Source organism: Gambusia affinis, linkage group LG20, assembly GCF_019740435.1.
Source record: "Gambusia affinis linkage group LG20, SWU_Gaff_1.0, whole genome shotgun sequence".
Lineage (NCBI taxonomy): Eukaryota > Metazoa > Chordata > Actinopteri > Cyprinodontiformes > Poeciliidae > Gambusia > Gambusia affinis.
In genome coordinates, this window is record NC_057887.1 from 23,597,588 (window position 1) to 23,621,146 (window position 23,559).

At 43.0% G+C, this 23,559-nt stretch overlaps 1 protein-coding gene across 1 annotated transcript in view; it reads left to right on the plus strand.

Annotated features, from left to right (window-relative positions):
* The window catches only part of snx29 (sorting nexin 29), a 92,450-nt gene that overhangs the window by 61,789 nt on the left and 7,102 nt on the right, over window positions 1–23,559 (plus strand). Inside the window, exons 17-19 of the mRNA XM_044102185.1 lie at window positions 1,453–1,508; window positions 2,021–2,102; window positions 16,529–16,669. Of these exons, the coding sequence (XP_043958120.1) occupies window positions 1,453–1,508; window positions 2,021–2,102; window positions 16,529–16,669 (279 nt within the window). The remainder of the gene's footprint in view (window positions 1–1,452; window positions 1,509–2,020; window positions 2,103–16,528; window positions 16,670–23,559) is intronic.

Sequence of the window (23,559 nt, forward strand, 5' to 3'; positions counted from 1 at the left end):
CTCGTTGAGACGCCAAGAAGCCTTCAAAGGAAAGACAGAAAGGGAAGGAAACGTTTAATTTTAAATTTCCATCCCATCCAGAGCAGAAACTGTTCATCTGTCAGATGATTTGATCCAAAACCGTCCCGATTCAGGCCTGATGTAAAGGAACCAACAGTTTCTGATCAGCTCAGGTTTCCATGTAATTAGTTCCAGATCTGAGGAGCAGAGAAACCTAAAGCTGCCTCCTCTGTTCTGGTTCTGGTTCTGGTTCTGGTTCTGGGAACGCTGACCCAGAAGGTCTCTGCTGACAGGTTCAGACAGGCAGCAAACGGTGAAAACGCGCTGAAAACACTTGAACGATGCAAAGTTTGAAAAAAGAAAAATGAATAAAAAGGAACGCTGCAATTGAAACAAAAAAGAAAATGCATTAAACAAAGTCCTCCAGACCACTAGGGGGAGTCAGTAATACAACTGCTGTTCTGCAACACTGTGAAAGATTTAACACATTTTCTTTCTTTCTCCATCGTTCTTCTGGACATCCTGTCGTTACTGAGCGCCTGGTCCTCGAGGTCTGCAGGTTGTTTCAGCTCCTCATGTTGGACCTCAGAGCCCTGAAGGTCGGCTTGGTGTTCGTTGTCCTTCTGACTGCCTGACTGGAGTTATTATTTAGACCATTTCGACTTTTGAGAGTTTGACTAACTTGGAAAACTCGTAGTAAAGCAGGACATCGATCGGCCATGTTTGTTCTGAAACCGTAGCTAACAGCCAGCTAGCTGCCAAATGCAGAACAATCTGGAGGAAAATGGTTGATCAGAGAAGAGGAACAAAAAAAGATAATCATAACAACTGGGCTGACTAAAAATACTGTTGTGGGCAGATTGTGGTTTTCTGCCCTGAGGGACAAACTGACGTAGGGGCCAGGCGGCGCAGCGGCGGCTATAATTAGCATTAATGGAGGTGTGTGTTTCTGAAATGCGTCAGACGGCGCCGATGGGATCAACTAGTGATTCAGGAACAAGAAGAGCATTTTTACAAAAGATCTGGTTTTATTTTAGAGTAGCTTCTGCTCCAGTCAGCTAACGGAATCAGGCTAACAGCGCACAGCTAACAGCGTACAGCTAACAGGGCAAAGCTAACAGCGCACAGCTAACAGGGCAAAGCTAACAGGGCAAAGCTAACAGCGCACAGCTAACAGGGCAAAGCTAACAGGGCACAGCTAACAGGGCAAAGCTAACAGGGCACAGCTAACAGGGCAAAGCTAACAGGGCACAGCTAACAGGGCAAAGCTAATGGAACAAAGCTAAAGATTGTAAAAAGTGTAAATGTTAGTAGATTGTAAATCCAGTTTTGTGCGTCTCCAACATCCTTTTTCTTCCAGTTTCCCTTCAAATGGAAACCTGGGCAGAAACATTTTCACATCTTGTGATGATTTTTGCTCAGGTTCTGATGATCCACGTCTCATTTTTCCAGATCCCAGGAGATTTAAGCCAGACGTCAGATGATCCCAGCCTGTCGGATTTTGAGACGTAAGGACAGCTCTTTAATTTTGACAGTTTAATTTATGGAGGGAGTTCAGGACTTTTCTGTCAGGTGAAACTTTGATTCGCACGTCAACATCTTCACTGGACTCTACCTCGAGGTGGTTGAGGCTACCGCTAACTAGCAGCTAATATGCTTGCAAGCTAGCGTTGTTTCCCTCCATCATGACAGGTTCACAGTTTTTGCAATGCTTGATTGTTACATACCAAATTTTCCCCAAATCCCCTCTATATTTATATTTTTTCTGTCTTTGTCATTCATGGTGGCATTAAAAGGTCTTAAAAATTAAAAAGTTACTGAGACCTACAGGTTCCCTGAATATGGATTTTGGTAAATGAAACTGCCTCTAACCTTTTAGCAAAACCTCAGTGTCCTGTCCCTTTAAATCTACCCTCTACATATAAACTCCCACTTTCCGCCGCGGTCTCTGCTGCTAACCGGAGGTAGACATTGTGCTGATGCTAACGATGGCGGTAACGACCATGTTGGTGTCCCTCAGGGCTCATCGGGCTCTCATCAATGTGTGGATCCCCTCCGTGTTCCTGCAGGGCAGAGCTGCCAACGCCTACCACGTCTACCAGGTACGTTCATCTCCACTGACCAGAGGACAAAACCATCTTCTGTGTGTGATTCATAATGTTCCTTCGGAGTTATGAAGAGAGAATTATAGGATGGGAAGTTCATTAAGAAAACAGCGAGGGGCCGACTGAAGGAGTTCAACATTAGCATGAAAAGCTCATCATGTGTTGATTAGCTGTGTTGGTCTCGGTTCTCCTCATTTACTCTGGTTCTCTGCTGCAGCAGCTTCATGCGGTTCAGGTTGGTCCATATGCTTGATGGTCAGGGCTTCTGTGTTGCATTTTTATAAACCTGTGATTCGAAACTAAAGGATGATGCAGGATATAAAGTTCTGTTGATGAACGTATTCTAGTGTAAATGGAGGAAAGAAAGATGCAGAAGTTTGGCTGTAAAGGTGTGTGTAGCTCCGCCCTCCTGCGCTCCCATCACTCACATCCCACAAGAACTGCAGCTGATTCTGCACAGATCAGAGTCATCAGCCCATCTGTCTGTGGTCATAATGTTTTGCCTGATCAGGGTAGCTAGTGCCACTGTAGTCATCATGTTTACCGAACATCTGAGGAAACATGTAGAAGATTTAGAACCAGAAACACCAGAGAGTCCAGAGAGTCTGGATCCTGATGATGATGATGATGATGAAGGTCAGCCCCTCGTCTTCATCGTGACCCCACTGACCTCTCCGGTTCCTCCAGACTGAACCCTGTCCAGGAATCCTGGCGGTTTGTTCTGTGACCCTTCAGTCTGATTGGTCACATGATAAACGCTCCAACAACACAGCTGCTAAACTCGCTGAGATGCTCCACTCGGACTGAGAATCGCTGACTGGATGCAGGAAGCTGAAGGAGCTGAGATCCTGCCGTTTCATCTGACAGGCAGCGCAGCCGAAGAGACACCTGAGGCCCGTTACCCGGACGACTGCTTCACCGACTCTGTCACATTAACAAGGTGTTCCACCTCAGCTCTGTCAGCTCACACACACACACACACCTGGTCCAACCTCCAGAGACAGACAGACCTTCACAACCTTTAGACTGTCACAATGTGTCATACATGTGCAAACACACACATGTTCAGTTGATACAAATATGACGTTTGTTGCACATACACATTCATCACGATGCTTCACACACCTATGTGACACACACACACACACACACACAGGCATGGTGCTGAGAGGTGCAGAGTGAAGCAGGAAACCATGAAGGACAGCAGGAGACAGCAGGCACATCTTCTCTAGTCGCTGATGGTCAGGCTGGCAACCAGGCTCAGCTCCACTTATGCATAATAGATGCAAATTCAGACCCGGGACTCGGATCGCAGCGCGGGGAAGAAGCCTTTCTGGGTGAAAACATCTCCTTCCTGCTGACAGCGCCGCAACGGAAAATGAGATGGATTGTTATAATTCCTGCGTTTTGCAGCGTCTGTTGGGGAACGGCACACATTTCATTAAACGTACCGCGGATTCATGTCCACAAACTTTAATGTATTTCACTGGGATCATATGAGAGAAACTCGCAGAGCAAAGCAGCACATGATGCTTTTCTTAATCTATACAAATACAAATCTGAAAAGTGTGGCATGAATTCACTCAACTTCCACCCTCAGTAGTGTAATTATTAAGCATCTGTGTTTTTACTTTTATATTTCAATAACTGCCTTCTACAAATACCTCAGTTTGACTGCAGAGGTTCTGGTTCTGGTTCTGGTCACAGTCTAGACCTGTGAAGTAAATCTGCAGAACGAAGAGCTGAAGCAGTTTGAATGCTGTTGGTTCTGATTGTTTTCAATGGAGTCGTTTCACGGGGAGTTTTGTTAGACTGGAGGATGGACTCCAGCCTGATTCCTCCTTCCCAGTAATGATCTCTGAGAGACTCAGTTCAGCCCTGGAGCGCGGATGAAGCGCGGCCCATCTGGTGTGTTGGATGCTTCCCTTCCCAGAGCTATATCCGTCTAATGGCTCCCTGTGGAAACGGCTTTTGTTCTTAGGCGGCTAATGGATGGCCAAGGTTAGCGGAGTTGCCGTTGTTAAGGTGAGGCTGCTGAGGGGATTGAACGTGAAGCCGACTCTTTTAAAGAGCTGAGAGTGTCCTGAGGAGAACACGCTCACCGTTCCTCCGGTTCAGGCTCGGCCTGCTCAGCTGGAGCCGATCAGAACCGAGGCAGAACCGGGTCTGGGGAAACTTCTGCTGCTGATCCTTCTGTATTTCAGCAACGCTTCATTACCTGGTTCTCCTGTTCCCAGATTACATGGTGGCCATAATTGTCAAGGAGAGATGAATACATTTGGTGTTAAATCATACGGAAGTTTTTGATTTTCCAAGATGGCCGCCATGGTTGGCATGGAAAATGAATTTGTCCACTAAAATCAATAGTTAGAAGTTAAATCATATCCTTCAGATTTTGAACCAAAGGAAATCATAGCAATTTTTTCCACCTTGTGTTTCCGTTTTAGTGGACATTTTTCAAAATGGCTGCCATAGATGTAATGGAGAATGTTTCTTTGAACTAAGATCAGCTGTAGTTATCACCAATGGTGGGAAAGTTGAGTAAAAAGTTTGGTTCACTAACCACCAATATGCAAAACAAGAATTTTAGCTTTGCTAATGCTAAACCACTAAACACAAAAAACAATAGCAGAAGCTAGCGGTAAGCTGCTAACACATAAAATACACTGGGCATGCTAATGCTAAGCCACTTAGCACTAATGCTAATCTGCTATAAAGCTAAATTAGTGGAAGCTAACACTAAATGCACTTAAAAATTTAGCAGGAGCTAATGACAAACCGCTAAAATCATGAAAACTTAACAGAAGTTAGAGCTGAACCTGTAAACATGAAGAAATTGCAGAAGCTAAAACTAAACTGCTAAATACATACAGAAAAATCAGTGGAAGTTAAAGTGAAGCTTAAAGACACAAAATGCTAACGCCGGCCTGTCCCTGAACGCCTCCCATCCTCATCTCTCTGTCCTTTCTGTCTCCATTCGTCTCTCCTGCAGCAGACATTTCATTCTCTGAAATGACTTCCATCCAGAGTGCAGAAAGGCTCTGGATGGATGACGGCAGACAGACAGTGATGGAGTGAGGGGCTGATGCGTTTTCCCATTAGAAGTTAGATTGAGCTTTTAGTGTCCTCTGGGCCACCGTCCCTCCGGCTTCTCTTCCTTTCTGGAGCCGTAATGTTGCTTTAAAGCAGCAAGTTAGCGCTTCGCTACCAAAAGGTTTGCGCTTCCCGAAGAGAGGTATCAGTGGATGATGATGATGATGATGATGATGAAGGAAGTGCAGTGAAATGAACTTCTGGCTGATTTCACTTCCAGCTCTGAACATCTGGAGACTCAAGTTCTTCGTCTGTTTTTCAGTGTAAAATATTTGGTCAGATCAGATCAACAGTTTCAAGTCTCACCTTAGTTGGACTCAGGTCTGGACTTTGACTAGGCCGTTCTAGAATATCGCCGCTCATGGTTGGAGCAGCTCTGTTCGTTCTCATTGCTTCTTTTTTAGACTTTTCTAGATCATTTTTCTGGTTGAGTTGTTGCATTTTGGACAGTTATTCCCTCCTCTTCTGTTTCTGGAAATGTTGACAGTTGTGATGCATAACCATGGCAACGAGGTCTCATTTCACAACCTGGATCAGCTGATTAGCATCTCAAAGACTCAAATAATATCTGATCTCTGACCAGGGTTGTTTACGCTTTCGTTAGAAATACACATTTTCTATGTATTTGTTTAAAATTTTGACAGTTTAACATTAAACAGATAATCTGTGAAAACATTGGGCTCCTCTGCTTTCTCCCAGTGCTAACCAGAAACAGCCAGTCAGAGCCAGGAGGCGGGTCTTGGCGCTCTCAATCACCCTCGTGTACGCACTGCTGCTTCCTGATAGCAGATTCTGCTGTGAATGCTGAGGCTAGTTAAAATAGCCACAAAGGTTTTCCTGCAACAATAAGGTGTTTCTCAGTCATTGACACATTTAGCAGCAGGTGCACAAGGATGATTGACAGCACTAAGCCCCTCCTCCTGGCTCTGATTGGTTGTTTTTGGAGCATTTCTAGCAGGAAATCAATATTTTCATAGATTATCTGTCTCATAACAAACATGTTTAATAAATATGTCAAAAGCATGTTTGTCTTTAATAAAAGTTACAAACTGCAGCTTCATGCGAGATTAGCAGAGGATAAAGTTTAGTTGATGCTCACTAGCTCCATCTATTGGCTGGTTTAAGTATTTGAGGTTTTTTCCATCCCAAAGTGTTCTTCTTCTGTCCCGTCCTGTTTACTGGTTTTCTTCATTCTTCTTCTCCTCCTCTTCCTCTGTAGCTTGTTTTCCTCTCCCCACCGACCTTCAGGCCTCATCCAATCAGGGCGCAGCGCCGCTGGTGACTCAGGTTTGACCTCAGCTCCACTGCTCGGGTGAAACAAGGCGGGAGGATCAGGAGCTGCTCAAGCTCACCAGATAAATGTTCATATGTTTTAAACGAGCCGCTCTCTTTGATCGGCGGAAAGCCGCGCTCGTCTTTCCAGCTGAAAGTCGAGTTTCAGCTCCTGCTGCTCTAGTGATGCTAACGGCCAGAGTCTGTGCTGCAGCTTCCCTCCAGCTCCTCTGTTTCTGTCCGTCCTCCTGGCTGCTAACTAACACCGCCTCGGTGTAAAGAACGCAGCGCCTCTTGCTGCAGCGGTTTGTGTCCTCAGAGAAGAAGAAGTGGCCCCAGCTACGAGGCGTTGCATAAAACGCCCCTCCTGCCACGGCGCCACCCGGAGGCTTTAAATCGCAAACCGCAGAAATCAGCCGGCCGATGAATAATTGACATGCGCTCGTTGACGCTGCACGCATCGGTGCTTGAGTTGGTCCGTTTCCCCCAGAGGAGTACGGCGTGTAAAATGTGTTCAGACCTTTAATTTGTTCTGATTAGCCGCAGGCGGCGCTAGCTGTGCAGATCCATCCATATGTATTAATATGAACTTTAAATTCATGCATCGGGGTAACAATCAGAGGCAGGCGAGCGTTCTGGCTCTGGCTGACGCCGCGCTGTCCATCATCCTCTCCCCTCGACGTCGGTGTGCGCACGGGAGGCATTATGCTTATGATAATGGCCGGCTGGTGATGGAGGGAGATTATACTGATGATGAATGTTTTACCAAAACGATGATGATAATTCCAATTGTTGTGCTGGTCGTTCATCCGTCAGTCACAGATTGAGCGAGCGCTGTCATCAGCGCCGCTCTGTTCGCCGCCATTTTAGGCCGTTTAATCAGCGCAGCTATCCAGAACCTTTCACCACAAACAGGCTGAGATGCTGCCGCTGCTCGGGTGCACTAAGAACTGAGTCAGAAACTTCAAATTGGGAACTTTTTCCAATCTGTTAATGGCCGTAGGAACCGTTGGGTTGTGTTGGCAACACTCTTCAGTGTGGAAGTTGCTACTTGGTGAGGAAGACTCAGAGTTGGGTATTGTTATCATGAAGTCTGGAGAAGCTCAGAGATCTGAGAAGCTGTTTACAGGAACACATTTCATTCAGCCAGGCTGCCAGAGAGCAAGAGAGAGCAAGACTTTAGTCAGATAACAGGAAGGTCTGAACTGAATGTAGCAAAGTTTCTGTTTTATTCCTCTGATTTTCATGTTTGCAGCCGTTTGAATATCTTTGAGGCTCTATAAAGATTAACACACACACAGAAAGACTTCTGCTTTATTTAAGCTAATTGTTCCAGCCATGCTAATCTCTAATAAAAGGCATCTTAAAATGTTAAAACTCTAATTACCCCACATAGCCGTGTGACCTCAAATTATTTGCTGAAAATTTGGAGCATCTAAAATACTCAAAATGAAATTCAGTTTAAGACGCTCGGTAGTTGCCACACTTCTGCTAACCCGCTAACGCGCTAATAGCAGATCTATTTTTTGTGTTTCACTTTAGCATTTTTGCTAACTTGAAGATGATTAGCGCATTTAGCTTTCCTTAACTCATTTTTTTCAATACGTGTTTTCTAAACGTCGAGCTGAATGAAGTTCATCAGTTTTGTTTATCAATTGTTATGAATTCTTCATATTTATCTTCATGCTCTTATTTTGAAGGGAAGCCTGTTTGCGCAGCAGCAATAACTTTATTTCATCTGGAATCGTACAGCAGCAGAGAACCTGACGTTCTGTTCAGACTCGCTCTCAGCTTTCGTTTCGTCTCCTCACGCTTCCTGCAGGTCAGCAGCGGCATTTAGAAAATAATATGATATAATATTTATAAAATAAGTCAGGCCGTTTATTTAAGACTAAATGTTGGTCCTCATGTTTGGGCTCGTGACGTTTTCTCCCGTTCAGAAACAGAACGAGCTGATTGTAAAACTTCTCTCCTTTCTGCTCCGTTTTGATGAGCAGAAAAAAGATTTCTCATATTTTCAGCCCACTGAAAACAAAACATTCACTTTTTCATTATGTTTCCTGCTGCAAGAGGTTGTTGAAGTTCTGCAAATGCACTTTGGCTTTTAGATGCAATTAAAATCATAAAATGGAAAATACAAAATATTTATCCAGGTTTTGGTTTAAATGATCAGCAATAAGGACCAAAAACGTCCAGCAGTTTCAGCTAAAATGCATTTAATAAACCTGGTGAAATAAAGCAAAGTGAGTAAAATAAGAAAAATCTAGAAAACGTTGATCTACCTTAAAGGTTTAGGATTTGGTTTGCAGGTTTTTTAATCAAAATCCAAATGTTTTAATTTAATGTTTTATTTAATATTTTTTAGCAGGTAAAAATAGAAAAGTAAAATTGTTTTTGTAACTAAAATTAAAATACCACAGATTTCATGGAACCTGAAGTATTTTGAATGTTTTTGGGCCTTTCAGCCTCCAGCAGCAGTTTTTATTTTGTTTAATTTTTTCCTGTATTTTTACATTTTCTCTCTTTTCCGTTTTTACTCTTCTTATTGAGAGGGGTCTAAAGTTTCTGCGACTCTTTAAATTTGGTTAAATATTCAGTCAGTCAACTTTGCTTTGTAAGTTTTGCTTCAGAAGTGAATATTTTAATTAATTCATTTCCATTTCCATGGTCTCGACTCACTGACTCTCTCTCTCATTACCATATCGCCTCCACCTGTTTCTAATTATTCTGCTTTATCTTTAAAATTCATTATAGTCCAAGTGACAGCCAGCTTTTTGTTTCAGCCAAATATAAAATCTGCCAAAAACAGGGTGAATATTTTAATTAAATGCTGTTTTTTTCTTAATTGGTTAATTTAATTAGTTTAACTCTGTAGCTGTTAAATAATGTTGGTGTGAAGTATTTTTTACTCAGGTTAAGGTAAAACCAAATCTCTCTGAATCAGAATATCATCAAAAACATGAATTTATTTCATTAATTCAGATTAAAGAGTAAAAACCTTGTACAGATTCTTCCACACAGTAAAACATTTAAAGCCTTTATTGCAGTTAATCTGGATGATTCTGATGAAAAGCAGAATTTTACATCAAATTGACAAAATATTGTTGCCATGGTGATTAAGTTCATTTAACTTAAGCCGATCAGCCGATAAACTAAATACGTTGTTTAAAATTCTGTCTTTGTTTTTCTGCTAAAGTTTCACGTTTGTGTAAATTTTAGTTTTGCACTATTTTATCTAAAAGCGTCTGTGATAAATTAAAATGTTAAATAGGTTTCAGTCAAATTATGTTAATAAAACATTTATTTGCAGCTAACAAAGCAAAACCACTCTAAGCTTTTTATGTTTGACCCACCAAATTTACTTTTAAAACTGTTTTCTCTCGTTTTGCTATGAGAACCAAACCTCCCGACCCACAATGCATTTCAGGATGAGATCAGCGGCGAAACATGTAAACATTTATGGAGCGTTTGTCTGGATGCAGCGGCTGCATTTGATCTGTCGGGACCAGAGTTTTAAATTCTGTCCTGGTTTTCATGGATTGTCTTCCTGAAGTTTCCCACAAACCTGAACAGGAAGTGATCGGCGCCATCTTGGTGATCCAGCGCAGCGCAAAGCGTCAGAACGATGGGAGAAATATATGTAAAGAAAATGTGATCTGTGTGGATCGACCCGTATGAGACGGAGAACGGAAACATGTCAGACGGTGTGAACGAGCTGCCTCTGACCTCCTACTGTGACACAGTTCACTGCTTAGTGAACAGGAAGAGTTTATCCAGCATGGAGGAGCTTCACAGCCTGAAATCCAGACAGTCAAAGTTTAAACGGATTTCTAGAGGACCTACGAACTCTTCGTGTCAAAAACGAGGTTCTGCTGACTGGCAGAGTGAGTACATGTAGTAACAAACACCTAGGCTACATGTCCGTGTTAGCTAGCAGATAAAAGCTACATTAGCTAAGCTAACGCTGCTAGTTCGGCAGTAAGTACTACAGGAAATATCACTGATGTTTATCTTAGTATTACACCGGCGGATAGAGTACTGAAAAACTGTAATTGATTAATGGTTGTAATATACTTCTATTATTCATAAGTTAATTAGGAACGAGGCGAGAGCTAGTTCTAAACTTCTGGCTTGTTTATTGTTGTCATAGCAACTGTCTACCAAGATGGCTGTCAGTTAGAATGTGACGTCACATGAGAACCTAGAATTGATTATGATTTGGACTCATGTTGGTGTTTTTTCTGACTCCATGCTGACCTGCAGTGGCGACTCGTAACGCAGCGAGGTGTGAAATCTGGACGACCTCTGTGGGATTAAACCCCGTCGGTGTTTTCATGAAGTGATCAGAGGACTCTGGACTTTCTCTGAACAGATCCTGAATCTCCACACCGATAACGTTCGTTTCCTGCCCTTCGCCACCGTCTCACTGCGCTCCTCCTAAATCCTCTAAATGACTTCTATTTTCTGCATAATTAGGTAAATGCACGACCAACAACGATCCGTGAAGAGAAGGGAGATAACTTGAGACGGTTCTTTTGCTCCCTCTCTCTAAAATAGACCGGCGGTCGGGTTGCTCTTACGTCTTCATGTCTGTTTTTATAAACGAGCTCCAATCAGGATCTGTAGCTCAGAGTTAATGATTCTTTTACTGAACTGCTGATGTTTTCTCTCCTTCGACGGTTCAGCAGGCGAATGTGAACCAAATCCAACTTTTTACTGCAGTCTAAACGGCCTGATTCTGATTCTTTCACCAGAAAATGGATCCGATCGGTTCCTGGAACTAAATCGTATCGGATAGTTTTTATGTTCCTGCTCTGTGGTTGCAAACCGTTCACACCGACTTCCTACTGCCGCCGAATTAAATGCGACGCAGGAACGACCACGCAGAAAAAAATCTGATGTTAGCATGTAGCTCAGCTTCACCATATGCTACCGTCTCCATGGCGACGGTAAAGCATTCCACGTTGTTGCAAATTGGAGGCCGACAGACAGAGGGTTTAGTTTGGTTTTTATTTTTTAAAGTTGGTTTTAAGATGTTTTAAGTTGATTCTGAATCGTAGTAAATTAAAATTGTGATTTCTGGATTTATTTCTTTAGCTCTCTGCTAATAAAGTAGCATGTTCTGTCTGCTGCTCTGTTCCTGTATGAAATGTTTTGTGTTGAAATGCAGCCATATTCAGAGAGAAAACCTTCAGCACTGAAGGTTGGTATTAATTATGCATCGGCCTCGTTAGCGTGGGAATGAACACGTTGCTGATCAATGAAGAAACAACTTTCTGCACCTGAATCCTTCTCTAGTGGACGGACAGAAAAATCTCTTGCTGTAATGATGAAACGTTTCCCTTCGCCGCGCCGGCGGCTGACAGCAGCCGGTTTGCTGCTGACATGCGACAGTAAACGGCGGCGCTGTACCGGCCCGGTTCTGCTGACTGGTTCTGCTTTCATCGCAGCGCTGATCTAACGGGCCTTTTAAGTGCAACACAATGGAAGTGGGTTTGTCACAGTTCATCACATCAGACAAACCCCATCAACTGGTTTCCACTGGATCCGTCTGAAGCTTCATTACGGCCCTGTCACCGCGGGGGGGCGGGGGGACGCCCCCCCCCCCGCGGCCGGCGCCCGGATTTCTGATGCCGATAAAGACAGAGCTTCATGATTCAGAGAGGAGGCTGGTCTACAGACGTTAAACGTTGTTGTTGTGTTTAAGACGTTAGAAACATAAAACACGTTCCATCTGCCTGCTGTTTATTTGTTTCATACAGCATTAACCCTCTAAAAGCAGATTTATGGTATTTATGTTCATGACTGGACACAACGACGCCTGTTAGCCGCTAAGCTAACTGTCAGGGATCCAGTTAAATCAGTGACAGCTGACACGACCAGACATATGAACAAAAACGTTCATAACGGCTCTTTTCTTATCAGATTTCTGTAAAATATGGTTCAAATTAAAGCTGAGAAAACTGCAGATGCGTAGATTAAAATATTTTTTCTCAATATAAATCTATGAAATATTTGGTTTCTGTCAAGAGAGGACTAAACATTTGTTTCTTTTACAGTGAAGAATTAATTTAGTTTTACATTATTGTTGCTGAAGGAAGCATAGTTTGCTATTGTTTTTTTAAATTTTATCTTATGAATATTGCAAAACGAGACAATAACTCCAGTTTTATCGTTTAACTTTAATGAACTGCAGTGCGACACAGAAAAAGGAAAATAATGCCAAAAAAACCTCAAACTCTCTGTTTCCTGCCGTTAGCTTTGTGCTACACCTGCACGCTGGTTGCCATGGCAACCCACTGACAACATCCCCATTAGTAAACAGATTGCATTCAACCATATTAAAACCAAAAAGATTTTAATTTTGCTTCATAATTCTGCACCAGAGGAGAGTTTCCTGATTCTGTCGACAAAATGTTTTTTAATATCTGAACATTATTTCAGATATAAAATCCAGTGCAGGTTTGGAGTTTCATAAATCCACTTTTCCTGTTTTTCTGCATCTGAGTTTGATGCAAATTTAATGCCTGAATTTAATCCAGCGATGTTTTTCACCGTTAACGTGTCAGAAACCTTGGCGGCTGTAATCAAGTTGTCGCAAATTGCAGCCATTTGTCACAAGCTGAAATTGTTCAAGGTGATTTTTCTGAAATGTTTTTCACGTCAAACATAAAAATTGGACAGAATAACAAACCAGAAGAGTGATTGAAATTCATTGATTCATGAGTTTAGAGTCGCTAGATTTCTTCTCTTGTTTCATTTTTAACATAAAACTCTGAGTTTCTGTTAAAAGTCACATATCGACGTTTGTCGCTTGCATTTTTAAGCCCAGTGAATCTCAAAGTGAAACGGTTTCTACTCTGCTCTTTACATCCTTTTCTGTTTTGTTTTGCATCAAATGTTAAGTTGTTAAATATTTGTTATGTTCAGTGGTGACCTTTAACCCCTTCCAATATGATCTGCTTTAGAAACGTTAAAATATTTCCTGGTGTGATCATCTGAACTTTGAGATGCAAAATAAACTCTAAAATTCTTAAAAATCATTTTCAGAGTAATAATAATAATAATAATAATAGTAATAATGTTAATTTCTCCTGCTATACTCCAAGCAGACGCTCTGTCTGCGCTGATGAAGATTCACTCTCTGCATGGGGGAAACTTGAACTGGCTCCAACTGACAGCAGCCCAACCTACTTCCTGTTTTATCTGAGAACTGTCTGACTGCTTGGCACTAAAACCGTTAAGTTCATAACAAGTCCAGGCCGCTTGTTTCCCGTTTGGCTCCATTTCCTGTTTCTGACTAATTTACACTTTTTAGTTGTAAAGATTTGCACAGTGATGCACTGGAACCCGGTTTAAGCTGCTTTAATAGAAAATCCTGCTGAGGAGAGATGAGTTTTTCCTGGATCGGGCCGCCAGCTGTGGACGTCCTGATTGGTCAGATAGGAACACATTTTAAACTTTAGTGAAATATGTATTAAAATATCTTATTTTCTGACTGAATATCAGGGCAGAAAACGTGAAAGATGTTTTTTATCTGAATTTAAAGCAACAGGAAGTTTCCTCGTTGCCTTCCAGAAGTTTTTTGGAGCTTCGCTCCTGAAGTGCTGGCGGCAGCGGCTCCGCTCCATTAGCGGCGCCGTCCGCTCCCATCATGTCAGCCGCTGCTGTCGCTTCATCTGGGCTTCCTGCTGTGCAGCATCACATCAGAAAACAACAGAGACACATCAGCCTGTCCCAGCCAAATCAGAGTCCATTTCCTGTTGGGTTTACTCCTGAGCTTCCACGCCGATCAGAACCACTTCCTGTTGGTCTAACCGGGCCGTTAGGACAAAACTGACTAAAAATAACTGAGTTATTGGAAAATGTGCTCCGTTTTTGTTGTTTCATTCCCATGAGGTTTCTGGTTGTTGCTGGTTTTTCTTGCTGTGCCGCTTTCTGCCAGCAGATGGCGCCACTTCAGCAGAAGTCAGGAAGAAGCGCTAAAATCCGATCTGGGATGACTTTGAGTTTCACGAGGGTTTTGGATGACGGACAGTTCCAGATGAAATGTGTTATTAAAATGAAAAGGCTGAAGCCAACCTGCCGCTGCTCTTATTATCTTTACCGAAACTTTGAAAGTTTCTCTGCCGTAAATCTTTTATACCTGCCTGAGATGTTTGAAATGAAAACATTTTCTCAAACTGTGATGTTTTCTGGGATTTTCTTACAACTATAGAAAAACAGTTTGATTCTTGTTCCTGGTATTATATATAAAAAAACTAAAAGTATAACTGAAATAGATAAAAACTAAACTGAAAAGAAACATTTTCAAACAATGAAAACAAAACTAAAGTGAATATGTGGTCCAAACTAATAAAAATGAGTTTTACATGAAAACAATGAAGCTGTTCTGATCGCTGCTGGACGCTGGGAGGTAAAACTGTGAGTTTTCTCCCAGCATCCTCTCTGGGCGTGGGCGGAAGGAGACGCTAATTGTTTAATTAGACGATGGAAGCGCCGAGTTTCACAGCCTCTCCTGGAAGCGGCCGCCGTGTCGAACTCATCGGCACACCGGACCAAAATAGTCGTGTGAAGAACGAGATGGAGAGTTCAGGCGCTGCTTACTTTCTCACACACACACACACACACACACACACACACACTGTTGGAGCGTAGCGGTTGGACGTGGCAGATCATGAAGTCTGGAAATAAAAACCCTCCACGCTGGACTTTGATTAGACCATTGCTGTCGGATGCAGCTGGAGCCGAACCCAGATCCGTTAAACTCTGGTTCTGGTTCTGCTTGGACCCGTTCATCCGACCGTTAGTCAGATTTAAAGTTGCTTCCTCTGATAACCCGGCAGTGAAAACTAATTAAATTCACTGATCTAAATGTGTTTCTGGTTCATTTAACAAAACCAGCAGAAAACCTAAATTAACAGCCAGTTAATTTATCCAACCTGAAATGAAAATATGAGTCTAAACCATGAACACGTCTGTTTACGGATTGGTAAAGTTTGGATCCCAGGTTTTCCAGTCAAACAGGTGCAAATTAAAACACCAGTAGTTCTTTACTACCAGGTGAGACAGTTTTATAATAGCTGTTTCTATTAAATAAAAATGAAATTAAAATCACAGTAAGTCATTAATTTTGGCAGCAACGGATTTAAACATGAGATGATCGTAATTCCTGCTGCCAGCGCTCATCTATCAGCCAATCAGAGGAGTCTTATGCAGTGATAAGCCCTGCCTACTTGGGAGCTCTTACACATGCAGCGTTTTGAGTCGGACATTTTTCATTAACGTTCTCAATTCAACATGTTGAAATGAGTTTTTATGAACCGTGAGGCTCTGAACAAACCATGAAGAAGAACACTTCCTGTCGTCTTCTTCATGGTTTTCACCAGTAGTAACATCCGAATGTTGATCATGTGACTCGTACGAAGTGAAAAAAATGTTTCTGTTGCAGTTCAGTGAAACATGTATTTAATAAAAACCACTTCATCCCAGCAAAACAGCGTTTTACTGAAAACGGGAGTTTTTCCATTCAGATAATTTAAGTTAGAAGCAGCTAATCTCCTCCTGCTTCACATCGATCCTCTACTGTGAGTTTTTCTGTCATTTGATTTCATGAATTGTGAGGATGTTGAAGGGCTGCTGGCGCCTCAAACGGAGAAGATAATTGATGTATTTTTCCTGATGTTTCTGTATTCACGTTTCTCTCTGTTTGTGTTAAAACTCTTCAGCTGTTTGTGTGTTTTGTGTCGCCTGTTTTTCCTTCAGTGAGAATAAAACCCGACTCTCCTCTCTGTCCTCTAAAAGGCTCATCTCTCTCTCTCTCTCTCCATCTTTCATGAGTCTGAATAAAGCAGCTAATGGTGCATGGAAATGGTGGCGGTGCAGTCACGACTGCAGACACTTTCTGCTCTGTTTCTGTATGTAAGTGGTAAAAAGGCCGAGCCGTTTATCCTGAAGCCTCCACTGAGCAGCGTGCAGAGCGCAGCCCGGCGCTGTGTGGCTTCCTGTCGGCTTCCTCACACAGATGAGTGACGGTTGATGCGTCTTCCTGTCCTCAGGTTTACATCCGCATCCTGGACAACGAGTGGAACGTCTACAGACGCTACACCGAGTTCAGAGAGCTGCACAACCAGCTGAGGTCCCAGTTCCCACAGGTGGACACCTTCAGCTTCCCACCCAAGAAAGCCATTGGGAACAAGGTGAGGTCGCACTGTTTGTCTGGATGCTGCCATGGCAACCTGGGCCAAAGCATTTAATTATGATTCAACGTCTGTTATGAATAAATCAAGTTTCCAGCTCAATACCTGGTAGGTGTACCTAATAAAGAGGCCAGAGTTCAGTGAAGTTCAGGTTCTGTTGGGTTCAGCTGAAGGACTGAACCGGTTTAAAAAAAGCATCTTCATCACCAAAAGCAGAAGAGAAAGATTTGAGGCCCGACTGAGAGAAACAGGAAGCAGCTGGATAAAGCTTTAAAGCTTCCTGAGATTTAAGTGGCAGATTAGTGAAGTCTGGGTGTGTCTCTGTGCACACTGTGTGTGTGTGTGGGCGTGTGTGTGTGTGTGTGTGTGCTCAGTAAAACGCACACACACACTGATGCTTCATGGAAAACTGAGCATAAAGCAGCAGTTTGATCTCTGTTTGCTCCCCAGGTTGCATTTCTACAGAACGGATTGTTTTTACCAGCAGTCGGCCAAAAGATTGATTCAGAATCATTTTAACGTCCTAATATTAATTTTAAACAATAAAACACACAGCCTCTCCGTCGGCTTCCATCTTGTAACTAAGCGGGAGTTCTGGCGTTGCCATGGAGACGGTACTGAAACGTATGCCTGGCAGGAAGAAACGAAGAGGAGATGAAAGAAATTCAAGTGGCTCTGTCTTTGTTGAAGGAAAATATTTGGACTCTTTTTTTTGTTTTTACCTGAATTTCTCGGAAGAAAACCGAGCTGGACACGAGCTTCACCGAGTTCAAAGTTCACCAAATGAAGACGGAGAACTTCAGGAACACCGCTAATACGGAGCTAGTTAAGCTACAGCGCAGCCAAGCTAGCAGTTCTGTCCGGTATAGAACTCTGAGCTGATTGGTTAGAAGGATCGGTACGGAACACAGAGGCGGGATGTGATTGGTCAGATGGTCCGGTCTGAGAGCTGAGCTGTGATTGGTTGAAAGGTTGTGGGCGGGGTTTCTGTATCTGCAGGCGACATAAATATTTTTAAGAAACGTTTATCAGACACGATGTTAAATTTTGAATATTTTTTCTGATTTTTCACTGAATAACTCCAAATACTTTCAGATGGATAAAAACTCCTGGGTGGAAATTTAAACCCGCTCTGCAGAAAGGTGGCGCTCTCTGTCCGTGACACTTCGTTAAAACAAAATGGAGGATCCAGATAGGAATTTAGTTTAAGCATGGATTAATATTTAAAACACTTTAATGTCTCCATTCAGATCTGCTGCAGTCTGACTGATCCTTTGATCACAAATCGACTGAAGCAGAAATGATGAAGAATCATGAGTTGGTAAAAGAGTCCCACTTATAGTGTGTGTGTGTGTGTGTGTGTGTGTGTGTGTGTGTGTGTCTGTCTCCATTATTTCCATCCAGTCTGTGCTGGTTTTCAGAGGTCAACACCTTTCCTCCTCCAGGTGAGCTGCTGTTAAACTTCTAACAAAATGAAAGCAGAACTCGACTCTTAGACTGTTGGTTCATAACAAGTTAAAGCCGTCTTATTAAAAGCTCATGGATGCTCCGTTACAGCCATTAATTCAGCAGCAAATTAATTAAAATCCTAAAATTAGTAAATCCACGTGCATGTTGACCTACCATGGTGGTTATATAACCACTTCCCTGCTTCAACATATTCATTTAATCTGTGAAGCAGCAGCAGTGACTCAGTTTGTTGATGATGTTCCCACCAGGTCTCTGCTTCCTGTCCGCCAGATGACCTCCAAACGACCTCATGACTCATAAACCATAAACACAAACATGTCCAGCTCTAAGCAGCTCCGTTACATTTAAAAGATATGATTTTATTTCCGTACATGTGACTCAGGGACCAGATAAACTCGGGGGCCATTTTGTTTTTAGAAACTCAAAATAGTTTTGTGAATTTTTTTATGCTACTCAATAAATTAAACTAAATATTTTAGTGAAACAAACATTTTGAGTAATTTTTTCAGTTTATTTTGGTATAAAAAATATTTTTATTCCTAAACAATAAAATTTAGAACTTTGTTCAAAACCAAAATTAAAAGAAAACATGGCTAGTAAAATAAAAATACTTTGTGCCTAACACTTTCCATGAAGGAAGAATTAAATGTGAAAAGTTTCCAGTAGAGGGACAAATTTGTAATCCTTGAACTGCAGTCTGGGGCCTCAGAATTACTAACAGGGCCACAAATGGCCCCCGGGACACACTTTGGACACCCCTGATCTACAGTGTGCGACAGATGTAAACACACAAACCTGAAAAGATAAAAAACCAGCAGCAAGTATAAAACCCTGTAAACTGGCTCCACAAAACATTTTTCCTCCAGGCCAGCAGGGGGAGTCGACCAGCAGACCCTCAGTAAAGACGGGATGTCCAGTAGAAAGTTGGAGGAAGGACAATACTTTGTGTTGAATATTATTATTCTGTAACAATGTTAGCTGCCAACCGCTAGAGTTGGTAGCTAACATTGTTACTCTGTCTCCCCCTAGTGGCCTGGAGGACTAACGTTTGTGCAGCCAGTTTTCTTCTTGATGCAGTTTTTGCTGTTAGATTCGTTGTAGCCTTATTTTATTCTAATTGCAGTTTGGTTTGATGTTTCTCTGAAGCTTTGGACCAAACCGCAGGAAAACGCGTTCCTTCATATTTTCTGTTGACAGTGACCCTTTAATGCATCGTCATAGATATCAGACCTGCGATCAAAGCTGCAGAGAAAGATTTTACACTGAGCCCAAAACTCGACAGCCATGATGGCGAGAGGAGGAACGACGGCAGCAGCGAATAAAATCAAATGTTTGGTAAAAAGTTGATGAGAGCTGCAGCATGGTGCGATTCAACAGGCCGAAAAATCAGCTGGTTAGGAGCTGTCAGTGTGTGTGTGTTGGTGTGTGTGTGTGTGTGTTGGTGTGTGTGATGCATCGGCAGCTGGCCGCTCTTGCCTGAAGCATCAGCAGATGCAGAGAAACTCATTAGCAGGACTGAAATGACACACTGCAGAACGTGAGAGAAAGAGGCTGCAGTGCTGATGCAGAGACTGCACAGCTTCAAAGGTCAGAGGTCACCCAGCTCTGTGACCTGCCTGGAGTCGGCCCTTTTCCTCTTCAGACGGACTCATGATGATCCTGTTTGATCTGCCACAGGCAGCATGTGGGAAAAATGAACAAAGATATCCAAAAACATCTGTATTGATATCTGCACTCCGGGTCGGAGGTCGCATTAAAGATTTTCCATCTTTGACCATTTTTAAAAAAAAACACAGACAGAAAAATCTTAAGGCGCTCTTTACTTTTTACACCCCTCACCACTTGGTGAGACATTTTAACGCAGAGTTCAGGTCACTAAATAAGAAACCAAGATTCACTTCGCAGCTTCGTCTCTGAAATGGAAACGACTGAATGATCAGGCGATGCGTGAGGACGCCGCAGCGAAGAGTTAATATGGCGGCTTTGGAGCTAAAACTCTGCTCTGGGAAGTGAAGGCTGATCAGGAAACACCGTCTTTATGTCACTTCAGTGGGAGAAACGTTCCCCGTTCTCAAAACTTTGGCTGAAGTGGAGCTTGTAATTCCAGACCAGCATGCTAACAACCTCATGCTAACAACCTCATGCTAACAACGTCATGCTAACAACCTTACAATAACAACCTCATGCTAACAACCTCATGATAACAACCTCATGCTAACAACGTCATGCTAGCAACCTTACAATAACAACCTCATGCTAACAACCTCATGCTAACAACCTTACGATAACAACCTCATGCTAACAACCTTACGATAACAACCTCATGCTAACAACGTCATGCTAACAACCTTACAATAACAACCTCATGCTAACAACCTTACAATAACAACGTAATGCTAACAACCTCATGCTAACAACCTCTGCAGCAGTCCCACTGCTCAGTCAGCTGACTCATCGATTTGGACCGGGACAAAGACGATGCATTCAGGGCAGCTGGTGAATCAGAGTTTAAATGTTTGCATCAGTTTTTGGATCCTCAGTGGGTTTTGAATCATTGTGGAGAAAAACTTTGACGCATTCGTCTGCTTGATTGTTCAGCTGGTTTAGGCTGAATATTAATTCAGCTGAATGAAAATGAAATGCAGTTTATTACTTTAAATGGCAGAAGCAGAAGTCGCTTGTGCGTCAGATTTATGGGCGTACCAGAAACACGCAAATACAAAGGTTCCACTAAGGACATTCCTCTGTTAAAAAATGTTTAATCTAAATCTTTTTGTGTATTAAAGTCTGTAATTAACTAATGAAAATGACTAAATTGACCATCTGCTCCTGGAGAATCCTTGGGATGTTCTGGAGAAATCTTCATGAAGTGGCAGAACCCTCCCATCAATTAAAGATCCTGCTGGGAAGTTAAACCAATGCCTTATGGAAATAGATGAAAATAAATGAATAAAAATAATAATTCTGACGAAAACAAAACCCCGGTGAATGGCTGCCGTCATGTTCTGCATCAATCTGAGGAATGTGACGGGCGCCTGTGAGCAGCAAGTCGTTCAGGTAGCAGAGAAGCAGAAGTTTCCCTCCATCACAGCACCGCTGCAGCTGCTCCTCACTGAGCTGTCAGTCTGCTTCAGAAAGCGTCTCTGCATGGGAGCGCATGTTAACAGGCATGAAACTGAAAGTCCTTGGCATGTAATACAGTTAGCAGAGTGTGTGTGTGTGTGTGTGTGTGTGCTTGCTCATTTCCCCTGCTACCTGATCACCACTGACAGCTGGTGTGTTTCATCCTCAGCAGAGCGAAGTGCAGCTGAGCAGATATTCATGGTGCCGTTAAAAAAGTCTTTGAAGGTCTCGCAGTCAAATATCAGAGCCAGAATGCAATCCAGCATTAACATTTCTTCATCATTAGCTGGAAATAAAATATAAAAGCCCCTGCTGGCGTGTGTGTGTGTTTACATGTGCATGTGTATCAAAGTCACTTTTAGATTCTCAAAGAGTCTATTTGTAATTGATGAAAGCAAGGCTAACAGAAAGGAAGCTAACAGCAGAGCCAGACTCTGCAGCTCTTCATTTCCACTGGTCTGCTGTCCAAACGGATCCGAACTCAGAAACAAGGCTGGTACTTTGGACGCATTCGCACCAGCCCAGTCCAATCCACTTTAACCCGACTCCAGTCCGTTTCTCTCTAAACTCTGGTCTGTTGGTGAGGTGTAAACGCTTATTGACCTCTGACCTCTGGTCCTCCAAACCTCAGTCTGTTTTCGGTTGAAATGAACTCTGGTTCAGTTTGAATGTGAACGCCAAGCGGACCAGAGACCGCTCCAAAAGCAGGAAGTGAACTACAGAGCATTCTGGGTAAATCCAACCAAAGCTAACATGCTAGCCTAGCGCTAGCAGCAGAAATGTCTCCTGGTCTTCAGCCAAAGACTAAAGAGAAATCCTCCAACACTAAAATCTGACGCCTCCATCTTGTTTCCATCTGGTGAAGAAGGAAGTTGCTCTCAGTGTCTTCAGAGGTTTTTGTGTGGTTTCCTTCAGTGGTTGTTGGTGCAGCGCCCCCACAGGCCAGGAGGGGAACAGGTTGGTTTGAACCACAGCAGCTGCAGGTGAAGCAGATGTTCTGGTTCCAGTAGAATCGGGTCGACCGGACCATCAGGGGGTTTATTTCGGGTTTCTGCAGAGTTGAAGGGGAAATTCAGCCGTTTGACTCTCGTGGTGGAGAAGGGAAGCATGTGAAAGGATGGGCCTGGAGTTGTTGTGTATCCGACCCCTCAGAAGTTGTTGATGTTTAAAGCAGCAACAAGGAAATATCTTCTGATCCCAAAGTGTGGGAGGAAATATTCAGCTGTCATAATATTTCCCTCTGTGTCAAACAACTGGCCTCGTCTGCGTCTCCAGGAGGAATCTGTCACAACTTTCATTAGTCTCATTACTGCTGCAGTGTGAAAGCGTCTCTCATTGTGTTGATGCAGCGTGAAGGCGGCCATTTTCCCCTCCTGCTGGCCCAGCATGCATCTCTCCTCTGTACGGCGGCTCTTCTGCTCAGGCTCCGCTGCGGCTGCCCATGAGGGGCGGCCATGTTGGAGAGACGTTTGGCGACTCTCTGTGGCAGAAGTTCCTGTCGTTTCACGGCTTCGTTTGGACGCAGTGATTCCCACAGACCCAGGCGTTCTGTCACCTCCTGGAAAATCCTGGAATTTAAGGGTTTTCCAGGTCCGGACAATTGTCAAAAGGAGAATTCCCCATTTCATGATCCAAATGTTTCTGTTTTCATTTTTCCGTCTTTGTCTCTTTATTTCTTCCAGCCTTTCTATCCATCTTTCTTTGTCTTTTTTGTTTTTCTTTGTTTCTGTCTTTCTTTCACTATTTCTATTTTTATTTTACTCATTACTCTTCCTGTCTTTTCTCTTTCTTTGTTTCTTTAATCTTTCGTTCTTTCATTCTTGATCGCGGACCGATCAGCGAGCGCGTTCCGCTGTCAGCTGAATCACTTGTTCTCCGCACAGTTCAGCTTTTACCAAGCAGGAAGAGCTGCGCTGGATCTGCTGGCGGAGTCGGTTCTGGTCGGGTGGAACTGGGGCAGAACCAGTTAAAGTTGCTCCAGTAGGTGAACCGGGTCGTGTTGGTACCAGCTCCAGGTTGAAAACATTCAGCCTGAACGATGCAGAGAAACGGTTTTAGGCAGATCAGGTGAAAGTCGATTCATTTTTCAGCTGCAGTTTTTCTCTCCTCTCCTTTAAATGGTTTATTAGTAAATAATTCTGACCTTCAGTTTTCGTTTCGTTTTCTCTCCTTCAGCCTCATTATTTGTTGCAGTTCAGAATAAAGTGAGCAGCTCGGCTGTGTTTCGAGCAGAACTGATCGAATCGACCTGCTGAGGGATCAGAAGCAGAGCAGTTTTTAAAACAGGTTGTTGCCGT